The sequence below is a fragment of the Pelodiscus sinensis genome, chromosome 14, assembly GCF_049634645.1.
Source record: "Pelodiscus sinensis isolate JC-2024 chromosome 14, ASM4963464v1, whole genome shotgun sequence".
Classification (NCBI taxonomy): domain Eukaryota; kingdom Metazoa; phylum Chordata; order Testudines; family Trionychidae; genus Pelodiscus; species Pelodiscus sinensis.
In genome coordinates this window covers 30291610-30304003 of record NC_134724.1, presented here as the reverse complement: position 1 = coordinate 30304003, position 12394 = coordinate 30291610, and the positions used below count along the sequence as shown (strand labels likewise).

Here is a 12394-nt window from a genome sequence, read left to right as displayed (position 1 = left end):
CAGGTGGCCATCATGCCAGTCCCTCCCCTTCCTCCTGCAGGAGAGACCAAACCAAGGGCCTCCTAGTACAGATGCCAGAATGACTCTCTGAGCAGGCCAGCTGCAGACAACAGCTGGACTGGGAGAGTGAAGCTGACTGCTAGCTTAGATATTAGAGGTACTTCACAAACGGCCATAGCAAAGATTAGAGAAGGGTTGGAATTGGAACAGGTCGTGTGTTTTGGGAGGAATCAGCGAGGTGCCAAAGATGATTTACTGATTGTCTCACTATAAATACTGCTGATGAACCTATTTGTCACAAGATTGTCAAGGATTAAGGAAGCAAAGATTTTGGTGTTTGTTTTGTCACCTACCCTTGACCTAGGCAGACTGGAAAGGTTCGATCAAAGATATTCACACTGAACACCACCACTTTGGTTAAAGTGAAAACACATACATTTGTGTGTTCTTCCACAAACCCTTTCCTACACAGTGTGATAACACAGAAAAGAGGGACTAATCCCGGGGGCTATACTGGCTGGGAGCCAGTGGCATTCTGCACCTGCTATTTGCATGATGCCAAGTCTTAATTTTTTTCCTCTCTCTCACTGCGGTCTCAGATATGCCATTCTGACCAAAGCAACCTGGCCTTCCTGGAAAGGAGATGAGAAACAAGGGATTCTCCACCTGCTCCGCTCAGTCAATATGGACCCTGATCAGTACCAGCTTGGGAAAACTAAGATCTTCATCAAAGCTCCAGAGTCTGTAAGTATGACTTATCCTGAGTCTTTTGCACATGGCACAATTTGGTTGGGACAGGTTCAGTTCTGCCTTCTCCTGCTATGCAAGAAGCCTCTGTGGGCAGGACCTCAGAAGGACGGAATATTATCTTTTTATCCAGGCTCAACAAGTCACTGACAAGACTGCTCTTAGGATAGAGGGAAGACTTTACAAGTACTTTTATAATGGGGTCCATGGAACATTGCTTGCACATCGCTGTAAGAAATTGTAATATGCGGAGGAGTCAAGCAATGAAAGCATATGTGTAACTATTAGAACAAGAAATAAAAGAAGTATTATTTGATCAATCACAAACATAACAGATGAGCAATAGTGTCTATGTAGAGAAAATGCCCTAAATATTATGGAGCATAAATTGTTTTGTATTTATTAGACCCGCACCAAATATTCTGGCATGACTGAGATTTAAGAGATGACACCATGTGAACATTAGGGTACTGGACTGAATATTTATCCCGATACTTGCTGAACTCACATTGAAAAAAATCAGATTCAACAACTATTTATTTATTTATTTATTTTAACATTTGTTATTGAAAAAATATCTTTCTTAGTGGGAAAACATAGTGCATTCAACATTGCATAGTCCTTCTCAGTCCCAAGTCAGTCAGACTTTTGGAACAAAATAGTGGTGGAAAAAGGCCTATTACCTCACTTAGGGTATGACTATGCTACAAAGAAGATCAAAGCTGATGCTATCAATCTTCCAAGGTTCGAATTAGCAGGTCCAGTGAAGACACGCTAATTCGAACTGAGAGGGGCAGTATGGTTGATGCAGTGGTCTTGCTTCCACGAGGAGTAAGGGAGGTCAAAAGGCGAGTGTTCTCCCTTTGACTTCCTGTAGTGTGGACAGCGCCAAAAGTCAAATTAAGGTACTTTGACTTCAGCTACACAATTATCATAGCTGAGGTTGTGTATCTTAATTCGACTTACCCCGTAGTGTAGACATACCCCTAGAATCTGATCCAGCTCCCATGGAAGTCATCAGAAGTCTTTCAAAGGACAGAATATCAGGGCCTGAATCAGTGGAGGGCTGTTCCCTTGCTGGTACATTTTTCTGCCTTATCCTGTTTAGTTTTAAATGTCATCTGATGGTGCTTCCACAATTTCCCTTGAAAGCATTTTTCACAGTCCCACCATGAAGGTTAATTGGAAAATGTTATGTCAAAACTTGCTTTCTACTGAAAATTAGGTTCTTAACAATTAAAATATTCACAGGAAGTATTCACTTTCCCAAAATTTTCAGTTTTTTCATTGGAAAAATCAAATCTGCTTTTTGGGGGATTTTGGAGGGCTTTCGCTGAGAATCAAAAAAAATTGTTTTGACAAAAAGATGAAATTTTCCACTGACAGAAGAAAATGCATATTTTCTAGCCAGCTCCTAAATCACATATCTTCCCAGAAAAAAAATACCCAACCACTGGTATCAAACTATTATCTTATTAAATTATCCAAACTATTAAAAGGGTTGCATTAATTTTGAGAGACATGAAGCTGTAGATGACTCATGTAGATTTATATTTTGTTTCTGTCAAAATAAAAGGAGGCATGTGATTGTTATAGGTGGGGAGACCTATGATTTGTAGAGCCTTGCACAGATACAAAATTTGTATCTGCAACCGCATTGGTATCCACAAAATGAGCCACGGATATCTGCATTGACATCCACGGATGCAGATATCCATGGATACAAAGTGGATAGCTGCAAAATGGCAGTGTTTTAGATGCAAAATTTGTATCCCCATTGATATCTGCAAAAACGAGCTGCGGATATCTGCATCCACATCTTTGAATATCCACCTCCATATCCACATCTGTGGATGTGGATACCCACAGATATAAAATGGATATCCACAGATTTGCAGGGCTCAGTCAGCTTGCTATGAGGGAGTGTAAAAGGAACTGACTATGTAATGACTACATTGATTTTTTATGAAAGAATTTCTCTAGTATTTTTGTTTCACAACATCTTACTGTGAACAGCACTTTTTTTTAATCAATGTTTTTATTAGATGAGGGAGAGTATGACTTTGTAATGGCCTTAAATTACAGCTGATAAAGTGCTTTGCTTTGCTAGACTGCTTTTAGTATGACAGATAGACAAAAATGGTATGTGCTGACAGGACACAACATCAGTAATGTTGCTATAACCTAAAGTGCACTGATTTAGGGTGTGATCATGCCCCCACTGAAGCTGACTGAAGGACTGGAGTTTGTGTGCTGAAATCCTATCTACTGCTTGCATCATTCTGAAGGGAATTTTACAAGCTTTCTATAGATGAAGAGTTGCCAACTAACTATGAAGTAAGGTTTTATGAATGGCAGACAGGAGGCCATTTCCAATACACACCTGAGTAAATAATTCTGCCTTCACATACAAGGGAAAGTGAGACCCAGTGAAAATGGTTTGTACTAGATTGTGGTTTTTTTTCTTTAATATCAGTATGACACCCCCTTTTTATAGCATTTCTAAGTCTTTGCAAGATTTCAGGAGATAAACTGAGCAAAAGGTTTTTAAATGTCTGAGTCTGCTGTTTGATGATTTTCACTGTTTTTCGGGGGTCTATTGCTGGCTACTTGAAACAAACTGCTTATGGCAATTTAACAAACAACAAGAGCGAGTACAGATCAATCCAGACAACATTTTTGTGATTTAACCATGATACAGTAAGCTGGATGATCATGCTGATGATAAAAGCAGCATTAATTAAGTAGGAAAAATTTTCCCTACAATAAAAATCAGCCTACTAACAAAAAAATTTACAGTGCCATAAATGGATACAGTGCAATATGTTCTATTCCTTTGCAATTATGAAAATTGCTCTACTGAAAATTTCTAATAAACCAAGTCTGTATATCTGGCTGGATTAAAACAAATACTCTTTCAGTTTCTTATGACAATTATTCAGAATCTCATTAACTGACTAAAAAAAAAAGATACTTCTGAACCTATGATCTGTGTTTTCTCAGACTAGCTCCACTAAAAAAAAAAAAAAAGAATCATTCCTAGGGTTTTGGTTTAGGTTCATTTCCCTTATATGTTTATATGTCAGAAGTTGGGGAGGGGGAGATTTTATTTTGTATTCTTCTGGGTCCTGGAGTAGTCAATCTAGAACATGCCATAAGCATCTAATTTACTGTGCGACTGGTACATGGTTATTTCCAGGTTTTGCATTTATATAAGGGATAGCATGACCAGATAGCAAGTAAAAAATCAGGACAGGGTGGGGCAGGGGGTACTATGCTCCTATAAAAGACAAAGTCCCTAGTAACAGGATGGTCCCAATGATATCGGCAGGACTCAACAAATCAGTGAATCTACTCGCCCGTGATGAGTAAATTTCAGCCGGTTGCCCCGTTCACCGGTGGCGCATGCATGCGCAATGCAGGTCTTGCGCATGCACAGTGCGGGGCTGACTAGTAGATTTCGCCACGGTTTGTCAAGCCCTGAATATCGGAACATCTGATCACCCTAGTAAAAGGACATATTTCTGACAGGATAACAACCAAGGTGCTAATGATGACATCTTCTGTAATTATTTTTGTAGTATTACTTCTTGTACTACATTATGCCATGAAAGGTTCACAACATTGCACTGATATTTAATATAGGAGGCTACATTAGGTTCTGCTCACATTGTACATGGAGAGAGCAAAAAAAGGGAGAAACTATAATTCCTCACAATATGCATCAAAATGTAAAATTACAGTCAGCTTTTATATCCTTGTCTATTTATAGATCTATGTAATAGAGTTGAGGAGGTTTTTTTTTATATTTATGAGTCTGATACAATGCAGAATGATCAGTCACAGGGACTCTATCTATTCTTTATTGAAACTATCAGGTTAATGCAATTTAGTGAGAATTCATTGTTTGGGTTCTGATTTTTTTTATTCCACACAAGCTTTGAGATACTAAATAAGACATATACAGGAGTAAAACACACTTCTAAAAGGAGTGTAGTAATATTTCTGTGTTTTTGTATTGAAGTGCCACATTAGCATTACCTCATTTCTATATAAAATGAAACATTTCCTTTTCTGTCCATGTCATTTCAGTATCCACAAAACAAACACCGATCTCAGTCTCTGAAAAAGATTTAGTGTTTAGATCTTTAAAGCACAGCGCTCCCTGTGTTACATGTCAGAAGGTGGGGAGGGGAAAATTTTATTTTATATGCTTCTTTAGAATTTTACTAACTTTAATCACTGAGGTTGTGACCACCACAGGAACCTCCTGTCATTATCTTGGTGGGTCCATAATGGTCCCAAATGCAAAATTCAATCAGGTTTGCATCTAATCTGTAATATGGGCTCACACAATTGTATTCTATCGTAGCATGTGTGCCATTGTCTGTATCTCTACTGGGAGTAAAAATCAGGTCTTGCTTTGTGTCAACAACAATGATATTAAGTCGGTTATTAATTCTGACAATCAAAATATTAAACATGCACTGTTACTATCGGTCACGTCTGTTTTTTTTTTTTTTTTTTTTTTTATCAGTTATGAAACTCCTTAGACTGGCAAGGCCTATTTTTAACCCTAAGATGAGTGGCAAAGCTTATGTTACAAAAAATGTGAAGAGCAGAAGTGACCATCATGATCTAAGTCTGACTTCCTGCATAACACAGGCCATAAAATTTCACCCAGTAATTTCTGCACCAAGATGTGTTTGAACCAAGTGTCTCTTTTAGGAAGAGCTCAGGATTGTATGTTGTTTCTCCAACACAGCTGACATCACAAGTCCTAATCTTTTTTTCCCTCAGATATTTTACTTTAGAGGGAAACAAAACTGGAAATCACACTTTGGTGTGAAACTTTTGAGCTACTATTTTTAAATATTGCCCTTCAGGTGATTAAATTTATACATTTGGAAACATTTTGTGTAGAGTTGATTTTTACGATATTCTTGATGTTCAGTTCCATTTCCTGCTTATGGCAATGTCACTCCTGTGTATTATTCAACACCCAAAACACCCGGGCAGGTCTGTGGAATGTAGACACCAGGAGGACTTATCTTAGTGCTGCTACTGAAGAAGTGTACAAAGGGGTGGCAGTGATGCTTTTAGACCTTCCCATTGTCCCTTACAGAAAAGCACTTTATAACAGAAGAAAGTAAGCTTAAAACACTCCTCAAATATAATGAATCTTCCCACTTGTATGACTGGTATCATTTTAAAATTTGCTCCATTGTCAGTGGGTTTCTCTTTAAGACCAACTTCCCATCTTCAGTTTTGTGTAAAAGCTTTATGTTTACCATATGATTTCACTTTGGTAGCTCTAGTTACTTTGCTGAACATGCAGAAAAGATGTGTTTGCTTTAAAACCCACAGTGGATAGGCATGACATTATTTTTCTTTTGGTAGCATCCACAGTTTCAAACTTCACAGCTTGAAAGACATTCACACAAGACAGCTAACTCTTTTAAAATAGTATATTTTATGCTTATACTTTAATACTTATGTTTTATATTTATGCTTATTTTTTAACCATTTTTATGAAATACCCTAATTAGCAAAGAGGAAATTTAGTATCTTTGCTTTTCTCTCAGAAAACAACAGAAATTCCTGCAGCCTTTTCTAAGAAACATCCTGCAAAGATATACAAAACCCAAAACCCCTAGCTGGCATAAATGATTTTAAAATGAAAAGAGAATAACCTAGTTTTAGGAGTTTCCCTTTTCATATGGAGTAAGCATCAGACTTCATCACCTTTCTGGATTAATTTGTGAAACTCCCATGGAATTTTTGAAACAAGTCAAGCCTGTGCCTGCATTATAACTTTTAATTGGCTTAGTGTTCAGTTAGTGCCATGATTGGCTCTAAGCATGATTTTGCCCATGCACAGCACTGTCAAGATTTTAAAATTGCTACTCACAGTTCCATGTGTTAAAGTTTTATGGTCTGTCTGTATTCCTAGGATAACATATTGACATGCCTCTCTTTCAGCTGAAATCTAGCAACCAAATGTAGGGTCTGTGACCCTGAAAAACAATAGACATGGTATCTTCATGAAGGACTTTCCTCTGATTTCTATAGGATCTTCTCACATTTGCAGATATACTGGATATTACATTTTTGCAGGGGAAAAGCATACATATTGTTTGGCAACAGCCCTCAAAATAGTTATGGTTAAAAATATCAGCATCTATCAGTCTATCTAATGCCTCAAAAATATGTGTTCATTTCTATAGATAACTCAGCAGTCTAGAAAGAAACATTTAAGTATGCAAACACTTTACTCATGCCATGTATTTCTTCTTCTTCTTACATCTTCCCATCCAATTTAGCTGTGCCTCTCTATTTGTACATATACACAGACAGTACAGAATTACTAGGATATTAAAAAATCCTGTGTCCTTATCGAAGGTTTGCCTTCAAGTGTGCTGTAGCTAACATGCAGAATGCTATTACAGGTACTCTGCAAACATCTGACTTACAAGCCTCCACACATACAAACAAAAGCTCACCTGCAGCCTCAGAGGATCAGGCAAGAGGCACAGTTGGTGGTGAGCTGTGCAAGTGACAGGAGGACTCCAGAGGAGTAGGGTCATGTAATCAGCGGCTGGAGAGAAGTAGTGCTTTGAAAGGGAAACCACTGCTTCTCTCCAACTGCCAACAACACCGCCACCCCTTATTCCTCCGGAGTCCTCCAGCCTGTGTTTGCCACGTCCTGGTGTGAATGGGGGCTGGGTGCAGCCCATGGGAGGAAGGGGCACAGGATGCGTCTGGCTGCAGGGGCCAGTGCAGACTCTATGGTGAGGGGATGGCTGGGAGATTCCCAGAAGTCCCCTTCAGAATTGCTCCCTATCTCCTCATCTGTCTCTAATTACATCTACCTTTCCTCAAGCACCAGCATTCAAGATTAAATAAAAAACTATTTCTACTATTTTGCATTGCAAATATACAGTATTTCAGCTATTTTATGGGTTAAATAGGTGTTTTTGGGCTAGCCTGGGACTGTAACTATCATTTATAACACTGTTTCTATGGGAAAATGTGTTCTGAGTTCCAAACAACTGAATTTAAAATGAACTTTTGGAACCAAACCGATTTGTAAATTGGGGACTTTCTGTAATTATTACCAGAACCTCCGCCCACCCACACACACCCACAAAGCAGTACAGTTGTTAGTGAACACTATAGGCATACCTGCCGTCCACTTAGGTCATTATATACTTATATGGAGTTAAGATATCATTCCATAAATCCAAGGTTTTGCTTTCTATTCCTAAGAACAACTGAACTCCTCAAACACATCCCACAAACTGAAAGCTTACTGATCTCTGATGTGGTAATGCGTCTTGTTACTAACTAAACTGTAATTAAATCTTTAGTTATAATTATATAAGTGGCATATAATTTCTTATGTTTGGCATATAATTTCTTATGCCAAGAAAACAGTATTTCAGAACACAATGGGGACCATCCTCAAGAATTCTGGATATAGCCTACAGGGAAGTTTCCCAGAGATGCCCTAAAACCTTGCCAAAAAACAGCATATTAGGCACAGATTAATTGAACCAGGATCTACACCATGTCTATCAGGGAACCCTGAGTAACTTGGACCTACAGAATCATCTAGGGGACTTCCACTACTGAAAAAGAGGCACAATGACTTTGAAATTCAGAAGACTTGGACAGGGCAGGAACTAGAGTCACCCTCTGGCCTGAAATGAGAGGGTAGGATCAAGTTAGGCATCCTTGATTACATGTTATCTAAGATAAGACCAGTCCTCTTCTGTACCCTGGTAATGCCATGCCCAGATTCAGTCAAGAAACAGCAAATGGCAGGAGGGCAGGTCACACATAGTACAGTTGAGATGGATCCACTAGAAAACCACAGTCAAAGTTGTGATAGGGCTGCAGGGAGAAAGATTGTCCCTATTCACTGTCCTCCAGACTTTGACAGCTGCAGTAGGGAGTAGATTCAACATGAACCATCATTTCCCCCATCACCATCAGAGGACACTTCCTTTCTCTGAGAGGTCTTTCTTTCCCAGTCTGATGCTGGGACCACTGACACTGCTTGTAAAAGACTCTTGATTCTGAAGTGTAAACAATAGGTGGCATCCATGGAGGTTGAAACTGGAACGTGCATTTTTCCAACTTTACTTAGTCCTCATCTGAAGTATTTGACTCATTTTTCCTCTTTATGTGTAGCTGTTTTTGCTTGAAGAGATGAGAGAACGGAAGTATGATAGATATGCTAGGGCAATCCAGAAAGCATGGAGGAAATACATGGCCAGGAAGAAGTATGTACAAATGAGAGAAGAAGGTATGTCTACTTATGCTGTTGGCGCTATATGAATGATTCAAGATCCAGAAAGAGAGCATGATTAAACAAGCAAAGTAGTATCTCCCATCTTGTAGTGCAAACTGTTGCATTGCTTTGTTTGAAGTTGAATGCATTTTTCTAATAATTCAAAGTGGTGGGGATTGAGGTTATCTAGGATTTTGAAAAAAGAGCTTCCCATTGCTGAACAGAATACAAATTCAGTCCTAGATTTGTCATGCTTTATTGCCTTCCTGGACAATAGCAAAATACTCCCACAAGTTCTTAGCTTTAAACAAAAGTAAGGAATTAATATTTTGAAAAAAGTATGATGCTTATTACAGCACGAATCTGTTATGATGGCAGAGGATGTTGAGTAATACTTTAGATTTGGGGTATTGATACTAAATATGTATGCTCTTTCATTGCCAGAAATAGGAAGTTCTGCTTCCTTTTGCTTACACAGAATATGAGAGCAGAAGCTGGCAATATTTCTATAGGGATTGATTACATCTGGGATTTAAATTGGTAGATCAGCAAAATGAGACCCAAGCATCAGAGGATAAAACTGAGGTGTATCTTCATCAATGTTAAAACGTTAAGATTTTACTTTTCATTTTTCATTTTACGATTCCCAGGGAATAAAAATGTTCCCATTATAGGAGAGCCTCAAAAGAAAGTACCAGTAGTCAAATCTCTCATTGAGTCATAGAATCATAGGGTTGGAAGAGACCTTAGGAGGTCATCGAGTCCAACCCCCTGCCTAAAGCAGGACCACTCTAACTAAATTATCCTAGCCAAGGCTTTGCCAAGCCAGGATTTAAAAATCTCTAGGGATGGAGATTCTACCACTGCCCTAGGGAACCCATTCCAGTGCTTCACCACCCTCCTAGTGAAATAGTTTTTCCTACTATCCAACCTAGACCTCCCCCACTGCAACTTGTCATTTGAATGAATTCGGTCTGAAACTTCAGGGAAAGATGATTTTTGATGTGGCCCAGCACATTTGGGAGTTCATGTCTAAGCTACAGCTATTCATCATTCAAATGTAGGCAGGAGAATTCACCCACTTCCCAAATTTGAAGATAATTGCTGGAGACGGTGAATTTGAGTGTGATGACCTTGATTGTCAGCATTATGTGAGATGGCTTGAACACCTGGCAATGTAATTCAGCCAGCCTTTTTCAGATTTTGAAAGCTTAATGTTGGCATTTCGATTCATGGAAAACCCATTTCAGTGTGACATTGCTAATTCTCAAGACCTTTTCAAGTTGCTTTGCCTGGACAAATGTTTGTTTGAAGAAGATATACTCTCACTTCAAAGACAGTTCGGTCAGTCAAAAAATGAATAGTTTTTGACAATCTTGGTAGGCACGAGTTTGACAGCACTGAGGCTTTTTGTGGGGCGGGGTTAGTAGTTGCTCTTAGAAAGAGTTCGAAGCCACAGAGATCAGGTTTGCATCAGAACCAACCCAAATTCTGGAAGTGGTTCTCCATTCTGGGCAAATACTTAAATAGGGATGGCTTTCAAATCACACATTGGCTATCAGAAGGATTATCAGCTTAACCATTGCCTTTTTTAACCTTTCAGACAAATATATTTGCCTACATTTTTTCCTTACATTAAGCTCCTCTTGAAGCCCTATGGGCTTTTACTGTTCATGCATTTAGAAACGTCTCTGGTAAGCAGTATTTATTGATGTACACTTTTGGTGTTCAAGCCTCAGATCTGTTGCTGAACAAGAAAGAGAGAAGACGAAACAGCATCAACAGGAACTTTATTGGGGACTACATAGGCATGGAAGAGCATCCAGAGCTACGTCAGTTTGTAGGGAAACGGGAGAAAATTGATTTTGCAGACACTATTACTAAATATGACAGGCGGTTTAAGGTATGATTACAAAAAACTTCATGGTCCTCAGTCCATGGTGTCTATATTTTGGATCAAAGCTTTTTAGGAACTACCCTGTATAGGAAACTCCACCAAACTTAGAAAACCCCCGTTCCTGACTGTAGAAAGGGTATAGGGCAGTTCCATTCACCCAAGGATTCCAATCTGAAGGAAAATTATTACTTTTGGGACAGATGGATGCATATGATTTCTGGTAAAGGATGCTGTCACATTTTTTAGCCATGATCCAGGTCATTTTCAAGCTTTTTGTCCCAAGGATAGGGTGGGCTGTGGCAGGTGCTGAGTAGAAAATGGAGTAAGAAATAGAGAGTAGTGAGCAAAGTTTTATTTTTATCTAAATGCAATCCAAGCTGAGAAACATTCACCCACTTCTCCCCCCCCCCCCCAAAAAAAAAATAGAGCTGGTACATTATGTATCTGTAGCTTATTTGTGTGCTTCTTGTTTAGCCAATTTTAGGTGCCTGTGGATTTTGATGATGCTGTACATTTATATTTTTTCAAATCATTTCACATTTCAGGGTGTGAAGCGAGACCTTGTCCTTACCCCAAAGTGCATATATCTGATTGGGCGTGAAAAGGTGAAGCAAGGTCCAGAAAAAGGTCTGGTGAAGGAGGTGTTAAAGCGGAGGATTGAGGTGGAAAGAATTCTTTCTGTTTCCCTAAGGTCAGTGCCTGGCTAGGTTCTTTCTGCTGGCAGAGAAAAATCATGTAGGAGCAGGGGAGGGGAGGTTGTTTACAAGAGCTGGCAGTATTTGGTGAATTTGAAAACTCATGACAGCAATGAGACACATTTCTGGAAACCAAACTGCTTTTCCATTCTTACCAAAATGCCAGATACAGGAGTACACAAACTTACATTTGCACAAACACATGCAGATTTCTGAGTACCTAGTAAAGCGGTGCAGTCAGTAGTTTGACCCGTGTCTTCACCTGCATGATCAATTGTAATTAACATTAAGAATTGGTAATTGCTTTTTATCCGAATGTCTTATCTTAGAACAATTCCTAATGCTTTTTGAGTATATCTTATGTCAGTCCTTCTTGGTGGAGTTCTGCCAGTAAAACTTGCTAAAGAAACGTTCTCTCCAGCCATTCTACATTAGGCCTTTTGTGCTGGTTAGCCTGCTAAGTACTTCTGCTGACTCAGGGCCAGACAAATTCCCAATTACAGGAAATAGCTTCTGTGGTCACATAATGCTTAGGAACCCACTTCCAGGTGATTCAGAACAAAACAACAAGAAACTGCACATTAGACAGCTTCCCATCTAAAACACATTTCTCCCTCACAAAAGGAGAAAACAAAGGTTTCTGCCATCTTTGAACTTGTCACATTTTGCCAATGCTGACATTTGATTGATACACAGTGATAACCAAACCACCTGTTTAGATCAATAAGTGGAGTTAAATATTAAAGTAACATGTTTTTA

General features: G+C 39.0%; 1 protein-coding gene across 2 annotated transcripts in view; it reads left to right on the top strand.

The window, feature by feature from the left end:
- Positions 1 to 12394, top strand: part of MYO1E (myosin IE) — a 173786-nt gene that overhangs the window by 123771 nt on the left and 37621 nt on the right. For both annotated transcript variants that reach the window (XM_075897339.1, XM_075897340.1), the window contains 4 exons: positions 600 to 744; positions 8944 to 9058; positions 10777 to 10946; positions 11486 to 11631. In XM_075897339.1, the coding sequence (XP_075753454.1) occupies positions 600 to 744; positions 8944 to 9058; positions 10777 to 10946; positions 11486 to 11631 (576 nt within the window). The remainder of the gene's footprint in view (positions 1 to 599; positions 745 to 8943; positions 9059 to 10776; positions 10947 to 11485; positions 11632 to 12394) is intronic.